Source organism: Bufo gargarizans, chromosome 2 (genome assembly GCF_014858855.1).
Source record: "Bufo gargarizans isolate SCDJY-AF-19 chromosome 2, ASM1485885v1, whole genome shotgun sequence".
NCBI lineage: Eukaryota > Metazoa > Chordata > Amphibia > Anura > Bufonidae > Bufo > Bufo gargarizans.
In genome coordinates this window covers 642,097,372-642,116,809 of record NC_058081.1, presented here as the reverse complement: position 1 = coordinate 642,116,809, position 19,438 = coordinate 642,097,372, and the positions used below count along the sequence as shown (strand labels likewise).

The 19,438-nt window shown below is 47.3% G+C and overlaps 1 protein-coding gene across 1 annotated transcript in view; it reads right to left on the bottom strand.

Annotated features, from left to right (window-relative positions):
* UTP3 (UTP3 small subunit processome component) overlaps positions 1-19,438 on the bottom strand; it is a 28,840-nt gene that overhangs the window by 2,174 nt on the left and 7,228 nt on the right. The window contains exons 6-15 of the mRNA XM_044282170.1: positions 12,596-12,667; positions 11,591-11,715; positions 8,338-8,484; positions 7,934-8,005; positions 2,181-2,221; positions 2,000-2,096; positions 1,772-1,912; positions 837-958; positions 695-752; positions 283-390 (exon numbers count right to left, since the gene is read on the bottom strand). Of these exons, the coding sequence (XP_044138105.1) occupies positions 283-390; positions 695-752; positions 837-958; positions 1,772-1,912; positions 2,000-2,096; positions 2,181-2,221; positions 7,934-8,005; positions 8,338-8,484; positions 11,591-11,715; positions 12,596-12,667 (983 nt within the window). The remainder of the gene's footprint in view (positions 1-282; positions 391-694; positions 753-836; positions 959-1,771; positions 1,913-1,999; positions 2,097-2,180; positions 2,222-7,933; positions 8,006-8,337; positions 8,485-11,590; positions 11,716-12,595; positions 12,668-19,438) is intronic.

Below are 19,438 nucleotides of genomic sequence, written 5' to 3'. Positions count from 1 at the left end.
TGTCTAATCACTAATACACACACATTTGTGCATGCATCTAAGGCCGGGATGTTCACTAACAGAAGATGATACCCCCCTAATAGATAGGAACAGTGTTTTGCAATACAGTCGACAGGGCAAGGCTATGTTCACATGTGTTGGCGGGTCCTTTGCATCCTAAGGCCATACTGTCCAGACCTGAAGATTCTCAGAACTTGTGTACTACGATCCACAAAAGCTCACGGGTACTTCTGAAAAATGCAGCATTTGGACAGGAAAATAGCAGAATACACAGATACATACCTGGCCCTTTCTGCGGATCTTTGCACGTCGGAATTTCTCTCTGTGCTTAACTCTTGGGTTACGGTCAATCTTCCTTCTTTTCGGTGTAAGCCCTTTATTCTTAGCAATCTGCAATGAGAATGAAATTTAAGAGACCAATGCCAAAAGTTGTTTCCTACTGACTTCACAACTTTTAGAAAGCATTGGATGAAGACCATTTTCTCCAGAAACATTTCCTAGAACCGTTCCATTGTAGGAGAAATTCAGTCACAGTGTCTTCTGACGTGTCATGAATACATGCAAGATGACCACACATTGGTCAAGTCTCTGATTGTAGAGTGCCACTGAAAGCCAGAATGAAAGGGCACTGCAAAAAGATTTTGGTTCTGGAAGACACGCATTCCTTGGCAAGTTAGGACAACTTCCACGTTACCTGGTAAGTGATGCCTCTCTTGGCATTGGGATCCATTTCTTCAGATGGCGCCTCCACACTAGAAAACAATGTCACAGTATTAGGGAGGAACTAGGAACCTCCAGGGAGGCCACATTACTTCACAGCCAGTAAGGTTACGTACATCTGCTCCTCCGCAGGTTTCTTCTTTTGTAATAATCTATTCTCCATCATTCTGTAGTAATTGAGAGCCGCCTCTTCATCCATATCGCTGTCATCCTCGGGCTTGGCCTCCGATATAGGGCGCTGCATTACACATAGAATAAGGTTATCAAAGTCACTGTGTACATTGGAGAAGAACATGGCTGATGAATGCAATATGGAGCCCTTCTTTCACATCAATACTATCTTACACTTATACTAAAGGGATTGTCCAATTTGCTTTAATTGGCCACATAAAAGTGGGGTCCCCCGATTGTGATCCCCCATCCATTATCCAATGCTAAAAGTGGCTCTCATAAGAGGACATCTATGGACTATGTAATGTATTTTTTCATGCACTGCCACCTATGGAGTGGTCCCCCAGCTGATGGCCACAAAAGTCTGAAGGATCCAAACATAAGAAATCCCAGTGATCCCAAAACTGGGGTCCTAGTTTCTAGCAGCACGCACAGTGACTCTGCCATGGTCTATGAAACAACTGTGCGAACTTCCCTTTCCCATTTCAGTTTTTAGGGTCCCTACTAGAAACACAGCACCGCCCCCTTCTTGTGGTTGCTAGAAGTCACCGTGGTCAGCCCCTCACAGATCAAGCTTATAATATATTCAGGGGAGAGCCCTTTTAACCTTTTAGACACTAAATGTTCAGCTACATCCCATGACTGACCATGTCAGTGATCGTAGTGCTGAGGATCCAACATACAGTGGTATTATATTCCGCCATAAAGCTGCCAGTTTTAGTGCTCCTAAGTGGAGGAGTATGGCACAGTGTATATAATATATCACATTATACGGTTCCATATTGCTCATGACATCTTTTAGTCTGGAACTCGGGGACCAATGATGTTTTCATGGCTTTCTGGAGGCATCTGAGATTAGAATTCATTTACTCCCATTTACCTTGATAGCGGGTTTTTTAGACGGTTTCGGCTCTTGGGTGCTAAGTTTTCCTTCGGAAACCTTTTTCTGAAACTCTTCAGATAGCAAAAGACGAATTTCTGGAGATAATCTCTCATCCACATCAGCCAATTCATTTATCAGCTAAAAATTATGATAGGAAATATTTAGACTGGAGGACTGGCGAGCGGCAGCTAAGACTATAGTAATCTAGAGAGTAAAACGACTCACGTTCCTGTACGTGACCAGCCTCTCGATCACGGGGTGCCCGCTGATTGCTATTCTTTTTGCCTTCAGCAGCAGGTAGTAGCTAATGTTCATGCAATAGCTAGAAAGTACATAAAGGATGAGTACAGAATGAAAACGAGGAGAACGAGAAAGAAACTGGACAGAACTTCCTCATGGTACTTACTTTAAATACAGATGGTATTTCGTCTGTAGGTAGGTACTGCCCTATAAAACACAACAACCAGTTCTTTATAAATTTGCAAAGGCAGAGAAGAGAGCCTGTCAAAGCCAAAATGTTATATAAGTATCACTGGTGGAGATCCAGCAGACCAGACCCAAGACCTTATCCCAGGAACACAGCCCTGCTGGTACAAGTAGTCAAGTGGGCTAATTCAGACATTTCCATAAGTATCAGATTTTGGAAGACAATCTGGTTTACAGATTAATTGGAACAAAATCTGTTATCCTTCCACTGACCCCCCTTCCGCAAACGTTTTGTTTGGACCACATTAATTTGAAAGTAGTCTCCTCCTTCAAATATCTTGGAATTAATATTTCAGTTAATCCCCAGTCATACATTATAGATAACCAGACAGTTATTGGCTAGGTTTAAAATGAAGACAGCTACTTGGCGCATAAACTCCCATTATCTTTAATAGGTAGAGGTAACATCCTTAAAATGAATGTAATGCCACAGTTACTTTACATATTGCATAACTCACCAGTATGGATACCCATGCAGTATTATTATAAGATGCAGCAAATATTTGTTAAGGAAAAATAAATGTAGTAGAGTCCAGTATGAAAAGTTGCAGCGAGATAAAGAAATGGGGTGTTTAGCATTACCCAACCCTTTCCTATATTTTTGGGCAGCTCAACTGCAACACTTTAACGGTTGGGGTATGCCGGGAAAGGTGGGAAGGAGCGGAGAACTGGTAAAGTGGGCGTCTGGATATTGCCCTTCTATTTCAATTTTAGAGAAAGATTTACCGACTCTTAAAGCCCTCCCAACTGTTGGATTAAGGCGGAAAGTCTGGGGAAAATTTTAGGGAAATTTTGGGAGTCACAGACTAACATAATTTGTCTCCTGTTTGGAATAATTCTAAATTAATTGAACTTTCCAAACTTCAAGGATTCTCTGTATGGGAGCGAAAGGGGTTATGGAATATAGGACAACTCTATTCTCAAGGCCTCCTGAAACAATTCACGCAACTCTGCTCTGAGTTCGGTTTAATGTCCACTCACTTCTATAAATACTTACAACTAAGACATTCTATTAATTCACAACTTAAAGTGTCCTCTTTGCAATTTGACTCTCACCAAATATTTAAAAAAATTAGTAGAGATAGCCCCCTTTGCAGCTTTGCAGAGCGAACAGTTGAAAATTTCCCACTCAAGGTCAAGGCAAAATAATAGAGGCCCCATTACAGACACCCAATGGGAGGACATACTTGCACTGACTCCTACTCTGTCTCTTAGTGAAGCAGCTAGACTATCCCAACTTTTTATGATACACAGGGTATATAGAACCCCAATCTTTTTATGGAAGGTGGGATATAGGTCTGACTCCTTTTGTCCGAGATGCAGGGAAGAAGGGGCTGGTTTGTTCCATATGATGTGGAGTTGCAATGCCTTACAAGGATATTGGACGGGAATAGTTAACCTGATAAAATATATAGTGCTAATCTTAAACATCTCGACTTTCGCTTGCTTTCTGACTCTTCTCCCACTCTCTACCATCTGTTCCCTCCAAGACCCAGATACTGCCACCACCCTGTATAACACCACAATAAGTACAGCTCTGGACATTGTTGCCATCCTCACACACAACAAAACCTTAAAAATTAACAGACAACCCTGGCACACCAACCTGACCAAAATACTCAGACAAGCTTCCAGTGCTGCCGAGCGGCGATGAAAGAAATCCCATTCTAAGGATCACTTCACCACATACAAGCAATCCCTCCTCATATTCAAATCCTCACTCGCTGATGCAAAACAGGCCTACTTCTCATCTCTCATATCTTCCCTGTCCCACAACCCTAAACAACTTTTTAACACTTAACTCCCATCTCCATCCCCTCCTCTCAGCTGAGGACTTTGCCAAATATTTCAAACAAAAGATAGTCAACATCAGAGAAAGCTTCACTACACAGTCCCCACAGACCCTCTACACAACTGCTCGGTCCTCTTCTGCCAAAACCCACTTCTCCACTATTATAGAAGAAATACTTTCCACTCTACTCTCCAAATCTCATCTGACCACCTGTGCATTTAACCCAATCCCATCCCACCTCATCCCTAACCTCACCAGTGTTTATCCCAGCCCTAACTCATCTCTTCAACCGATCACTAACCTCTGGTGTCTTCCCCTCTGCTTTTAAATGTGCTACCATTACACCTATCCTCAAAAAGCCTTCATTTGACCCATCTTCTTTGTCCAGTTATCAGCCCATATTACTTCTTCCGTATGCCTCAAAGCTACTTGAACAACATGTCCATTCTGAACTGTCCTCTCACCTCTCCTCCTGCTCCCTCTTTGAACAGCTACAATCTGGCTTCCGACCCCACCACTCGACTACGACTGCCCTTACCAAAGTCACCAATGACCTACTAACAGCCAAAACCAATAAACAATACTCTGTCCTCCTCCTCCTCGACCTGTCCTCTGCTTCGACACTGTTTACCACTCCCTTCTGTTACAAACTCTCATCTCTTAGCATCACTGACCTGGCCCTCTCCTGGATCACATCATACCTCACAGACCAGACGTTTAGAGTCTCCCACTCTCACACCACCTCCTTGTCTCAAAGCTCTGTCCTAGTACCCCTGCTCTTCTCTATCTACACTTTTGGCCCACCTCCTCGTCTCAAAGCTCTATCTACACTTTTGGCCTGGAACAGCTCATAGAGTCCCATGGCTTTCAGTTTCACTGCTATGCTGACGACACACAAATCTACCTCTCTGGTCCAGACATCACCACCTTACTATGAAGAATCCCACAATGTATCTGCTATATAATCCTTCTTCGCCTTTCGCTTTCTAAAACTTAACATGGATAAAACAGAATTCATCATCTTTCCCCCATCTTGCTCACCCCCCCCCCCCCCCAACAGACCTATCTATCACGATCATTGGCTGCACACTCTCCCCGGTCAACCAAGTCCGCTGCCTTGGAGTGACCTTGGATTATGCCCTTTCCTTCCGACCACACATCCAAGCCCTTTCCACCACCTGCCGCCTCCAACTCAAAAACATCTCCCGCATCCGTGCTTTCCTTAACTTTGAATCTGCGAAAATGCTTGTACATGCCCTCATCTCCCACCTAGACTACTGCAACATTCTCCTCTATGGCCTTCCATGTAGCACTCTCGTACGCTTCCAATCTATCCTCAACTCTGCTGCCCGACTAATCCACCTCTCACCCACCTCTCCCCTTTGCCAATCCCTTCACTGGCTCCCCATTGCCCAGCGAATTCACTTTAAAATACTAACAAATACATACAAGGCCGTCCATAACCTGTCCCCTCCCTATATCTCTGAGCTACTTTCCCGATACATCCCCACACGCACTCTCCGATCCTCACAAGACCTCCTTCTCTCCTCTTATCGCCTCCTCACACAATCGACTCCAAGATTTCTCCCGTGCATCCCCCATACTCTGGAACTCACTACACCAGCATATCAGACTCTCACCTACAGTGGAATCCTTTAAAAGAAACCTGAAAACCCACCTCTTCAGACAAGCCTACAACCAGTGACCCTGCTGCCTCTATACCGCCACGACCAACTTCACCCGCACCTACTGTGTCCTTCTCCCATACCATGTAGATTGTAAGCCCTCACGGGCAGGGCCCTCTCTCCTTCTGTACCAGTTTGTAACTCGTCTTGTTTATAATTAGTGCAATTGTCTGTATTATGTATGTGCACCCCTTATCATATGTACAGCGCTATGGAATGAATGGCGCTTTAATAATAAATAATAATTATAAACTGGATCCCAGACTGTGTCTGCTTGGGATATTGGATAACAACACGTATGCAACCGTATATTATAGTTGGAATTATTAGGTATTTTGTATCAGGCGCGCAAAACTCTGGCTGCTAAATGGATACAGCCACTTCCCCCGAACATCTCTGAATTTATTGCAAGAATTAATGTAGTAATACGGTTGGAAAGGGAAATTTATTTGAAACGTAATTGTCTATCAAAATATGAAAATATCTGGGGTCCATGGATAGACAATTCTGGAGTTTGTAGCCCTTGATTGACCTTCCAAACTGGTTTTAGGATTGTCACGGGGTGATACCGGTGGGAGTAATTAAAGGTTGCTTGAGGTTATTTAACCTGAGTCTGCATGATCTTATATTCAGAAAATGGCATACTGGTCAGCGACTACTAATATTGTGTATTAGGATGAGATATATATCCCATAGATGGATCTCTCTATATGGAAGTATAAGATGGTTGTCTCCTAGTCAGTGTCTCAAAGTGGGCGGGGGGGGGGGGCAATCCGTTTGGGTTTGTATACCAAGATCTTTGTATGTTGGTTGTTTTGCGTTGTACAAATATTATCTTTGCATTTTAATGTACAAAGCCTCTAATGCAAAAAATGTGTTACATGTCAATGTTTATTTTCATAAACCAATAAAAACTTATCTGATTCAAAGAAATTTCCATAAGGCCCATTCATTTCAGTGGACAGTGACTGCGCATGTACAGCCACTGCGGTACTGATTGTTAGCAAAGGAATCTGTTCTCCATATAACTAGCAGTCCCAGCCGCCAGACATTACAGAAACACTAAGCTAAACTGATACACTTTGTTATGCCTAGTGCAGCCCGTAAGGGGGTGGAGCATGACACAAGGCTTCACACCACCAAAGAGAACACCTGAGTCATGCCCCGCCCCCTCTGACATAACACAGTGTTTAGGTGGTTATACAGGTAGGGCAAATCACAGCTTTTTCTTTTTTATTTATTTTAAGGGAAGAACTGCCACGACCAGATGGTACATGTTGACTAATAGGAAATTAGAGAATACCCTACAAACACTGCATTTTTGTAATGGCATTTTAAGATAATTGCCAGTTTTAATTTTTTTTTTTAAATCACAGCAAGCTCTGCATTTTTCATACATTTTCCCATAGATTTTTCTATAAAAAAAAGGTCTGATAAAAAAGGAAAATGTGGGCGATTTAAAGAAAGACCCCAAAAAAAAAAAAAAAGCCACAAAAAAAAACAAAACCTAAGGGAGGGGGCTACACAACACAACTGTGTCCATATTTCAGTCCGCAAACCACAGATCAGCAAAATACAGACACCTTCTGTTTGCAATGCCTATTCATGTCCGCAAAACGGACAGGAATATAACATGTTCTAAAATTTGTGGAACAGACATATGGATGTAGACAGTATACACATAACATCGGTTTGCTGTCCGTTTTTTTTTTTTTTTTTTTTGCGGACCCATAGAAATGGATGGATCCTTGTGCAATGTACAAAAATGCCCATTGGACAGGGATGCAAAATACGGTCAATGTGCATGAGGCCTAAGTGGAGACCTTTTTCTAACTGGCAGCGTCTTTGGAAGACATAGAATCTAGTGCCCAGGTGTCAGCAGAATGAGGCTATAGAGAGTGCACAGTCTGCACTAAGCTCCTGTAAATGAACATACTGCACTTAAAGGAGCTTGTACAAGAGGAGGAAAACATGGCTGCCTTCTTCCAGAAACCGTATCACTCGTCAATGGGGCTCAGCTCTAAATCCATACATGGCCCCAAGGGCAAGAGCCCCTTTAAGAGTCATTTCAAACCCTCTTTCCCATATCAGCCACTGAAATTGTCTGCAATTACAGCTTCCAAAGTAAGCATGATATTTGCTAGGTAATAACCACAGATAAACGTGAAGCACGTGGCTTGCAGGAACATTCATTACCTTTCCTTTAGGGATAATTCCACCTTTCACCATTGTGATCAACGGTTGCAATTCATTTTTCACTTCAGCCAACTATTGAAGACATACATAGAAGTAATTAGTTAATAGACTATGAAGCCAGGAATATGAAAGGTACTGATTCTCTGATCCCAGCCCGAGGTGGTCTTAGAAACATAGAATGTCTCGGCAGATCAGAACCATTTGGCCCATCTAGTCTGCCCAATAGTCTGTCTCGGCAAGCTGGCAGTTGTAGCTGGAGAGTCACAGGTCGGAGACCGCTATTTTAGGACAATATTCCCTGGGAACAAAGTATTCTGAAGCCACGATAACAATCTGTCATTGACATTTTTACATCCAACACTGTACCATATACAAGTGTACAGAACTGCAGGAAGTCCGGTCACCTTTTGCTTAAGATCTTGTATCAGCTCCATCAGCTCTGGAGATTCCTTCTTCAACAATTTCCTCTTCTCCTTCTCAGACATCTTCTCCAAGTCTTTTACAATCTTCTCCTCGGTGGGGGTCTCTTCACTAGGCTTTTCTGCAAATGCCTACAGCAAGAAAAATGATGCTTAAATTTATATTATATAATTAATCCATACAAAATGTATATATAAAAATGTATATAAAAATATAGGTATAAAATGCCCATAGAGACACGGCTAACTGCTCTATTTACCCAAGACTGTGTGTGTGTTAAAAGATATCGAAAGTATCCCCCATAACAGTGACCTCAACAGTCCCCTACCCTTTAACACTGACCCCCCCCCCACAGTGCCCTGCCACATTAAAATGGGAACTCCAAAGCAGCCCGCCCCTTTAACAGTGACCTCCACAGTACCCCGCTGCCTTAACAGTGACCTCCACAGTACCCCGCTGCCTTAACAGTGACCTCCACAGTACCCCGCTGCCTTAACAGTGACCTCCACAGTACCCCGCTGCCTTAACAGTGACCTCCACAGTACCCCGCTGCCTTAACAGTGACCTCCACAGTACCCCGCTGCCTTAACAGTGACCTCCACAGTACCCCGCTGCCTTAACAGTGACCTCCACAGTACCCCGCTGCCTTAACAGTGACCTCCACAGTACCCCGCTGCCTTAACAGTGACCTCCACAGTACCCCGCTGCCTTAACAGTGACCTCCACAGTACCCCGCTGCCTTAACAGTGACCTCCACAGTACCCCGCTGCCTTAACAGTGACCTCCACAGTACCCCGCTGCCTTAACAGTGACCTCCACAGTACCCCGCTGCCTTAACAGTGACCTCCACAGTACCCCGCTGCCTTAACAGTGACCTCCACAGTACCCCGCTGCCTTAACAGTGACCTCCACAGTACCCCGCTGCCTTAACAGTGACCTCCACAGTACCCCGCTGCCTTAACAGTGACCTCCACAGTACCCCGCTGCCTTAACAGTGACCTCCACAGTACCCCGCTGCCTTAACAGTGACCTCACAGTACCCCGCTGCCTTAACAGTGACCTCACAGTACCCCGCTGCCTTAACAGGGACCTCACAGTACCCGCCCCCTTAATGCTAGGGCTACACGACAACATGTGTCGCGCAATATTTTGTCTCAACAATTTCTATAATGATAGGCTATGGTGTCGCACTGTGACATGTGACATGCTGCGACTGCGACACGACAGTTGTATATAAAAAAAAAAAAAAAAAATTTAAGATTAATTTTTCAGTGACTGTCGCGTCGCAGCAGCATGTCACATGTCGCAGTGCAACACCATAGCCTATCATTATAGAAATCGTCGCACAACATTGGTAGAACACATTTAGCAGTGTAGTTGTGCCCTATGTGTCGTGTGACATACGTCGTCGTGTAGCCCTAGCCTAAAGCTGATCTACAGCAGTGAAGAAAAATGGCTGGGTTGTTGTTATGGAAACCTGGAGTAAAACTGTGTGTATGTAGAGACTAAGGGCCTGCGAGCTTCTATTGGCTGATAAGGGTCATGTGACCTTGTGTATGGCAGTTGGGATATGAAGAGAGAGACTTGCAGGCTTGTATTGGCTAATGCAGGTCATTTTTTGGGAATCTCTCAGGAACGGTACGTGCTAGAGAGCTGAGACCCCCCACAAGATTTCTTTCCAGGTAGCAAGGGATGTGTATATCAAGTTTCGTTGAAATAGATAGTTGCGTTTTAGAGTGATCGCGGAACATACACACACACACATATAAGTTAATACACATACATACACACTGTAATATAGTTAGCTGACAAAATTCTACCTTCTGCAGCCACCACTCGGAGCCTGCTGAAGATTACAGAGTCCAATAATGGCGCTCTAAATCAAACTTCGGTAAGCTTTGTGGCGGTTTTAGGCTATTAATATAGAGGCATAAGTGTCTGATTGGCAGGGGTCCGACCAGGGTGGCCCCTGCTGATCACAAGAACCTGTTCTCCCTCATTTGAATTGAGTGGCGGTCACTCCATTCAGCTCTAGGCGGCTTCCGGAGAAATACAAGTCCTCAGCTATCTCCAGCAGTCCCATATAGTCGATTGGAGCAAGGCTTCCTCGCCCCTAGTTAGACCCCCACCAATCAACCCCTTTAAGACTGGAGTTTCACACGTCTGTCTTAATATGAAGTGGTTAGGAGTAATAGCCACCACGGTTATTGAGAGGAACAGACCGCATATCAAATTTGGTGCATGTGGCACAAGTTTGTGCTATAATTTCCGTCAGTTTCTAAATGATAGTAAATCTGGTGTGGGCCCGCTCCCTGTGATGAGGACCGCTGCCTTTTTTTTTTTGTCTGTAACATGACAACAGCTGCACAGAATAAAAAAAAAAAAAGGTTTTGAGCAAAATGCTGCTTGTCCAAAGAATTGCTACTTTTGCACACAATTCAAATTTCCATGATGGAAAAGCAGGAGAGTTGGAGCTCTGTAACTGCAAAATAGCGATTCACATGTAAAGGTACGCTACGAAGGAAACCCTACCATTTACGGCTGCTAAACCACATGGCAAAAAGCAGTGACAAAAAGCAGCTTGCATACCAGACACATCCACGCACGGTTTAGGCTTTGTTCACATTTCCTTCATGGTTTGCAGGTCCAGATCCGTCACACGACAGAGGTGGTGACTGGCAGACCCCTTTGACTTCGGGCACAAATCACGGATCAGCAAAACATGGATCCTGGCCGAGTGCATGCCACCATTTATTTTTAAACTTCTGTAGAAACGTCCTATGCTTGTCCGCAAAACGGATGCGGGCAACACACGGAGTGCTGTCCACATCTTTTGTGACCCATTGAAATGAATGGGTCCACGTCCAATCCGCAAATGCAGACTGAAAATACGGTCGTCTGCAAGGGGCCTTAGGGCTTTGTTTCCGTGTCTATTCTGTTCTATTTGCAGCCCACAGGCGGATCCATCCACTTCAATGGGTCAGCCAAAAAATGGAAGTGTGAATTCTGTTTGTCAGCATGGCCTTTCCACAAAAAAGATAGAACATGTCCTATTATTGCCCATTTTGCGTCATTAGTGTTTAAATAACTGTGCATGAGGCCCTATAATGGAGGTTCGGCAGCAGCGTCCGCTGGTCTGACAGGAAGAACAGAGCTCCAATGCAAGAGTGAGCAGAGAAGTTATAGAAGCGAAAAAATAAATCGCCAAATAAAATATGTATAAATCTATCAGCTTACCTGGATAAAATCCAGCCCATAGTCTTCCTCATCGAGGGTCTTGGCTAAACGCCTCTGAATATTCTGAGCTTCCTCCTCCTCCTCTGCAGCCTCAGCTTCCAACTCCTCCTTAGTTTTTTTCACTTCTTTCACACACAAAAAGCCAAAAGGACAGACGTTACACATGTACTTTATGTTCTGTTCATCATTTCAAGCCACACTAATTGATTGGACCAAATTTAGATTTTTTTTTTTTAACACCCCAATCTCTGCACACAGCCCCCATTGACCTAATTACCTTAATGTAGGCTCCTGCTTTTGAGTTACATGAAATTTTCACCTTTGTTCAATCCTAAAGCTAAACTCCGAATTTTTGGGTCCCTGCACCTGCTTCTCCCCGTGCTCGGCTAAAAATATCTGTTGTCTCGGGGGGCCCTTGCCGTGGACGAGCTTCCCTAGCATCCCAGGTCATGCTAGGGAGGCTCGACCCAGGCACCACCTGCCATTGGCTGCTTAAGCCCCCCCCCCACCCCCCACCCGACGTTTGCTGTGGCGGTGCGGGGAGCCAGGTAAGTAGAATCAGTGTGAGGGGCCCGGCATCTTCCATATTATTGCACCTATGCCACAGGGAATTTATAGGGGTTGTACCTGATCTGCAGGGTTCCTAGTGCTAGGACCCTTACTGATCAAAGCTAGAACCAGCCCTGTACTGCACATGATCCAGAGATCTCCCCATTCATTGCTCTGCTAGATTTATATCAAGCTGACAGTCTTTCCTGCTGCAGCTCAGGGGGCAGCTGAAGGATGAGAAATGAGAAGAAAAATAAACAGCAGGTGGCGCTATACAGATACATTTTATTGAGTAACTCAGGTTAGATTTTTTAATTAGATGAAGTTAATTGTTCAGATCCAGAGGCTGGTATGAAAACCGTAGAATATTTTTCGTGGGACAACCCCTTTAAGGTGGGGAGGCACCATGAAGAATGAATCCCAGGCAATCCGATCTTTATAGGAAACCTTACTTACTTTTCTTCTGTTTGTAGTCTGTGTCGTAATACAGCTTCTTCCTCTGTCCCCACGCCAATTCATCTGGAAGGCCTGAAGAAAAGGACACGATTATGTTACTGCATTATACCACGTCCATCCAACTTACCACAGTGAAGCACTGATCTCAATAAAATCATCATAATATACAGAATACCAAGTCCTCCATATAAGACAGACGTGCTTTAACCCCCAACTGATTAGTCGGAGCTGGACTTGTTGATGACGTCACTACGCTCATCACATGGTCCATCATGCGCAAACAAGTGGATTAAGGTGAGTAAAAAATTTTTTTTAACCCCTCCAGCCCTATTTTACTTAGCATTCTGTATTCAGAATGCTATTATTTTACCTTATAACCATGTTATAAGGGAAAATAATACAATCTACACAACCTTGAACCCAAACCTGAACTTCTGTGAAGACGTTCGAGTCTGGGTACCATAGTCAGTTTTTAATCACGCGCGTGCAAAACACATTGCGATAAAAACGGAACGCAATCGCAGTCGCAGTCAAAACTGACTGCAATTGGGTACCTGCTCGCGCGGGTTTGCCGAAACTCATCCGGACACGCTTGTGTGAAAGAGGCCTAAAGGGTTAACAAAGTTTGCAAAATCAGTTTTGAATACTTTGAGGGGTGTAGTTTCTAAAAGGGGCCATTTATGGGTGGTTTCTATTATGTAAGCCTCACAAAGTGACTTTAGACCTGAACTGGTCCTTAAAAAGTGAGTTTTGGAAATTTTCTGAAAAATTTAAAGATTTGCTTCTAAACTTCTAAGCCTTCTAACGTCCCAAAAAAAGAAAATGTAATTTACAAAATGATCCAAACATGAAGTAGACGTATGGGAGATGTAAAGTTATAACTATATTAGGAGGTATCACTATCCGTTTTAAAAGTAGAGAAATTGAAATTCTGAAGATTGCTAATTTTTCAGCATTTTTTTGTAAACTTGGTATTTTTTTTTTTTTTTTTATAAAAACAAATTTCATATTTTGACTTAAATTTACCAGTGTCATGAACTACAATATGTGACGAGAAAACAATCTCAGAATGGCCTGGATAAGTCAAAGCGTTTTAAAGTCATCACCACATAAAATGACATGTCAGATTTGCAAAAAATGGCCTGGTCCTTAAGGTGAAAAATGTCAGGGTCCTGAAGGGGTTAAGGATAACAAAGTCAATGTTTTGGAGGGGCCATCACCAAGCCCTGATCTCAATGCTATTGAAAATGTATGGGCAAAGCTCAAAAGGCAGGTGCGAGCAAGGCGACCAACAAACATGGCTGAGTTACACCAGTTTTGTCAGGAGCAATAGGCCCAAATTCCGACCAACTATTGTGAGAAGCTTGTGGAAGGATATCCAAAACGTTTGACCCAAGTCATACAGTTTAAGGCCTCTTGCACACAAACGTATTTTCTTTCTGTGTCTGTTCCATTCTTCTTGCGGACCGTATACGGAACCATTTATTTGAATGGGTGTGCAAAAAAAAAAACGAGATTTTTGTATTACTTACCAGTAAAATCTCTTTCTCGCTCTTTCCTTGGGGGACACAGAAGACCTTGGGTATAGCTCATCTCCATAGGAGGCGTGACACTAAGTGAAGACTGTTAAGCCCCTCCTCCACAGCTATACCCTCAGCCTGGAGAGAGAGACTGCCAGTTGCGTGTCCAAGCAGTGAGAAAAGGCAAAGTCCAACAAGGAACCAACAAGCCAACAACCCGACGGGTAACAAAAACTCGGAAACCGTACAGAGAAAAAACAATGAATGGGTGGGTGCTGTGTCCCCCAAGGAAAGAGCGAGAAAGAGATTTTACTGGTAAGTAATACAAAAATCTCGTTTTCTCGCCCAGTTTCCTTGGGGGACACAGAAGACCTTGGGACGTTCAAAAGCAGTCCAAAAGGGGGAGGGACCACAGCCCAAGGTGAAGCACCCGAAAGGCATCAATGAACCGCCGCCCGCAACCCCAGGCGGGGCAAGGCAGCATCTGCCAAAGTCAGAGTATGCACCCTGTAGAACACGGCAAGGCGCGTAAGGTAGACCCGTGGCCGCCTTGCCCAAATGCATGGCCGAAGCCCAATGCCTCCGGCCCAGGAGGCACCAACCGCTCTGGCGAAATGAACGGTGACACCAAAGACAGAATCCTGCCCTCGGTGCGGTAACCTCAGCAATAGCCAAACTGATCAAGCGGAGGAAAACCACCCTGGAGTCAGTCAACCCTATGCACAGACCTCCTGGAAACCCAAGAGGCCGAACGGCTACAAGAGTCGGAGATCCCCAAGTAAAAGCGGCAAGGCCCAAACAGGTGAGGTGTTGAAGCGAAAGGCAAACACCACCTTCAGAAGGAAGGAAGGAAGAAACAGGATGTAGAACAGCCCTGTCCTGGAAAAGACAGAAGGCTCGTAACAAAAAAAGGACCATTCCGGCACCCGTCAGAGACACGACTGACACGGAACACAACCGTACAGGACAGAAGGGGTAGAGAGAACTCCTGTAACGGCTCCAAGGACAAGAGTGGAGCACCGAGAGCTCAGTATAAAGTCCCCAGGGCGGTACCGAAGGACAGCACAGAGGAACCAAAGAGCCACTCCGAGGAAGAAGGTCTTGGCAGGCCCAGGGGGCCGAGAACGCTGGAAGAGGAAGAACAGCGCCGACACTTGACACCTCAAGTAAAAGACCGAACCATGGGGAGAGAAATTCAGAGTGGGGAATGCACAGCTTCCCACAGAACCCCAGACAAAAAAACCTAAGCCTTACGACAGATCCTGGACGAAACACTGCCAGGAGTGGACAGTAGCGAACCCGCTAGAGTCGCCTGGCAAGCGGGCGAAAACCCAATGTGATCAGGCGCAGACCAGCAGCACAGGCAGAAGGGTCGACAAAAATAGTCCCATCGGCCCTCGAACAACGTTATCCCGTATCCACCCGAATGGGGAAGCAGAAGGACAGATGGAAAGAACCCAAAGGATCCGCCAGATGCCAGGAGAAGACAGGCTAAAGTCCATGCTGACGTAACCACGTCGTACCGCCCCGGTGTGGGAGATCAGGAGAATCTGGAATGAAAAGGTAGTCCCCCCAAGTTATCGAGAAGGTAAGTCTACAGCAGGACCAACGTCTTAGAATGGGCCACGCAATCTGCACTCAGCGGGAGAACAGAACGCGGTAGACTCGGTAAATAGGCACACAGCTAATACAGCCAGTGTGAACAAGGGAGACAGTACGAGGCCAAAAGGAACACCGGAACCATCCACATGAACAACCATGCTCTCCCCAGAAGGGAGGACAACGAAGAACAGCCTCTGAAGTCAGGCGGGAAGCCACATTGGAGCGATCTGTACCGAGCGGGAGCCAAACAAGGCCGGCGAGATAAGGCAGTCGAGACAGAGGCCGGCATAACACCCTCCCACCGAAAGGAGGAGGAGTGGGCAACAGGGAAGCCATAGGACAGCTCAAAAGCAGAACCCACTATACTGTGAGACGCCCGGTCCACCGCCTCGCAGAAGGCGAATACCGTGAAGAACCCAAGGCGGAGGTCCTCCGGACCCGGGTAATCGAGCACCCAAGAGAAGTCGGGTGACCTTCCCGAGAAGAGCAGCCCGAACCTGGTAGCAGATCAGACAGAAGCGTAGAGGCGCCAAGAGGAAGGACTCATACCACACTGCATCCGAAGAGGAGGAAATTGCAGCAGGCAAGGGAACCGCAGTCCTGCCAGAGCCAACGAAGAATTCGAGAGGCGCTGCAGACAACAGCACTCTCGACCATGTGACCACCAGCGCAGGGAAGCAATGCCGCAGAAGGACGAATGGGCATGCATCTAGGACCCACGAACACTCCCTGGAATGAAAAGCCAACGAAATGAATGAGCACCACCCAGCTCGGTGCAGCAGAGAGCAACAGAACCTGTTCTGTCAGGAGGACAGAATGAACTCCTTAGGGACGAGTGCAAGGCTTGCGGCAAGCATCGCATCCCAAGAAACAAAGGTATGCCGCAGGAAGCAGGTGAGGCATACGTACGAGCAGCCCGTAAGCAGCGAGAAGGCCAACCCACCTAGAAAAAGGGGGGCCCGCCCCAGAGTGCCACAGCATGTACGGAATTGCAAGTGCAACCTGAAAGGGAGTTATGCACAAACCTAGCATAGCATGCGATGGAACGCAACCAGTCCACCCCGAAAGGGGGGAATTGTACCAGGTCAACAGCAGTCGGCAAGAGTGCAAAGGCCCGTCCCAAAAGGAAGTGATGCCTAAGGCCGTACCTACTTCAGAGAAGCAGGACATACCCTATAAACCAGCAGGAACGCAGGAGGTCCACCTAGCGAAAGGGGAACATGCACAGGGTATCCCAGCATTAAGTGAGTGTGCCACAATGCACCCAACACTGAACTCAGCGAGAGTGCAACTACTCTGCCAACGAAGGGGGACATGTACAAGTCCAGCACAGCCATATAAGGACAGCCGTGAATCTCATGAGCGTGCCAAATTCTGCCCTTGAAATGAGAGGTGGTCACGCACAAGGCCAGCACCGTATCCAATGGAAGTGCAAGCGTTCCACCCCTGTTAGAGGGCCATTCACATGGCCAGCAATGTATCCGGTGAGAGTGTAGCATGCCGCCCAGAAAAAAAGGGGGGTAAAGCACATGGCCAGCATCTCATCCAGGGAGAGTGCGAGCACACCGCCATGCATGGGAGTCATACACATGGCCAGCAACGTACTGGCGAGAGACAAACACAGTCACTAAGAATGCGTGCATGTCGCCTGAGGAAGGAAGGCAAGCCCCTGGCTGGCAGCGAATCCAGCAAGAGCGCGTACACCGCCCACGGAAGAGGGGTCATGCATATGGCCGACAGCGGATCCAGCGAGAGTGCAAGCACCCTTCCATGTATTGGGCACACGCACATGGCCAGTGACGTACCTGCGAGGAAACAACCACAGACAGAGGGATGTATGTAAGCTGCCTGAGGGAAGGAGGCATACCCAAGGCCGGCAGGGAATCCAATGAGAGTGCAGCATACCGCCTAAGAAATGGCCAGCAGCGAAACCAGTGAGAGTGCAGCATAATAACATAGTACATAAGTACAACATAGCACATCAGTGGGAGTTCAGCATTCCGCCTATAGAAGGGGGTCGTGCACATAGCCAGTACCGTATCCGGTGAGAGTGCAGTATTCCGCCTAAAAAAGGGGGTCATGCACATGATCGGCAACAGATCCAGTGAGAGTGCTGCGTTCCGCCCAGGAAGGGGGGGTCACGCACATGGCCGGCAGCGAATCCAGTGAGTGCTGCGTTCCGCCCACGGAAGGGGGTCACGCACATGGCCGGCAGCAAAACCAGAGAGTGCAGCGTTCCGCTTATGGAAGGGGGTCGTGCACATGGCCAGCACCGTATCCGGTGAAGATGCAGTATTCCGCCTAAGAAGGGGGTCATGCACATGGCCAGCCAGGGAGAGTGCAGTAGCCCACCTAGGAGGGGGGGGGATGCACATGGCAGGCACCATAACTGGAGAGACGATGAATGCTGCCTACAGAAGGGCCGAACGCACTTGGCCAGCGCCGTATCCTGGAAGAGGCAAGAAAACCGCCTAAAAGGGGAAATGCCCTAGCAGCGACGCAGGCTGGGAGCGCAACACCATGCCGCCCGTGGAAAGAGGTCACGCAGACTTGCAGCATTACTGATGAGGCTGCAGCGTCCTGCTCAGTCTAATAGAAATCATGATCTATTATTATTTAATTCATATATATTCTTTTATTTATTTATTTATTTTTTAATTTTTATTTATTTAATTATTGAAACACAGCCTCTGAGGCTAAAGGGGAGCCACCATACAGGGGCACCTGAGAGGCAGGAGAAAAAAGGGGGCCAACTAAACAGACCCATTTTTTGGGGGCCGGCCTGTACCCAAAGGGTTAACAGGAATCCGGCCTGGAGGGCGGCGTGCGATCCCCTGGGGGCGGAGGAACCTCCAGGCGGGAAAAATTCGCGCCTGGAGAAGTTCCCGCCCCCTCCACCAGAGACCGGAATATTGCGGCCTAGTAGGCCGCGAAGCCGGGGGCTAAATTGCGGCGCCCGGCCCGTTATACCGCCGGGACCTGAGGCGGAATGCTGCAGCGACCTGCCGCTTCAAACCGGCCGCGGGATGCGGAGCCCCGCCGACCGGCACCCGCTGGGGCATAGTCAAGCCCAATGCCGGCCGCGGGAGCCCACCCCGCCGGCCGGAAGAGACAGGGACCCGGAATGGCGGTATGCCGGCCGCGGGAGCCCACCCCGCCGCCGGACGAGACAGGGACCCGGAGTGGCGTTTTCCGGCCGCGGGAGCCCACCCCGCCGCCGGACGAGACAGGGACCCGGAATGGCGTTTTCCGGCCACGGGAGCCCACCCCGCCGCCGGACGAGACAGGGGCCGGAATGACGTTTGCCGGCCGCGGGAGCCCACCCCGCCGCCGGACGAGACAGGGGCCGGAATGGCGGCTTGCTGGCCGCGGAGCCTAATTTTCGCGGCGCCCGGCCGCACCGGAATATCAGTGCTGGCCGGAGGCGAGGCCTTACTCCACTGCAGCGTCCTGCACACTCCGGTAAGGCCCAATGTGATCAGGCGAGATGGGGACGTGACCCAGAGACGGGATGCCCGTGAGGAGAAGGCAGGCGACGGCCGACAGCCACTAGCTGCATCGCCGTATCCTGGTCCTATGAAGGCCAGGAAAAAAAGGCAGGGAGCAGATTGCCGCACTGCGGCACCCCAGGGGCCAGCTTAGGTCCAGCCGGGGAAAGGTCCAGAGGCCCAGTATGGGGGGGTCAGACACGCAGGAGACCATTGGGTGGGGGGTGGGGGAC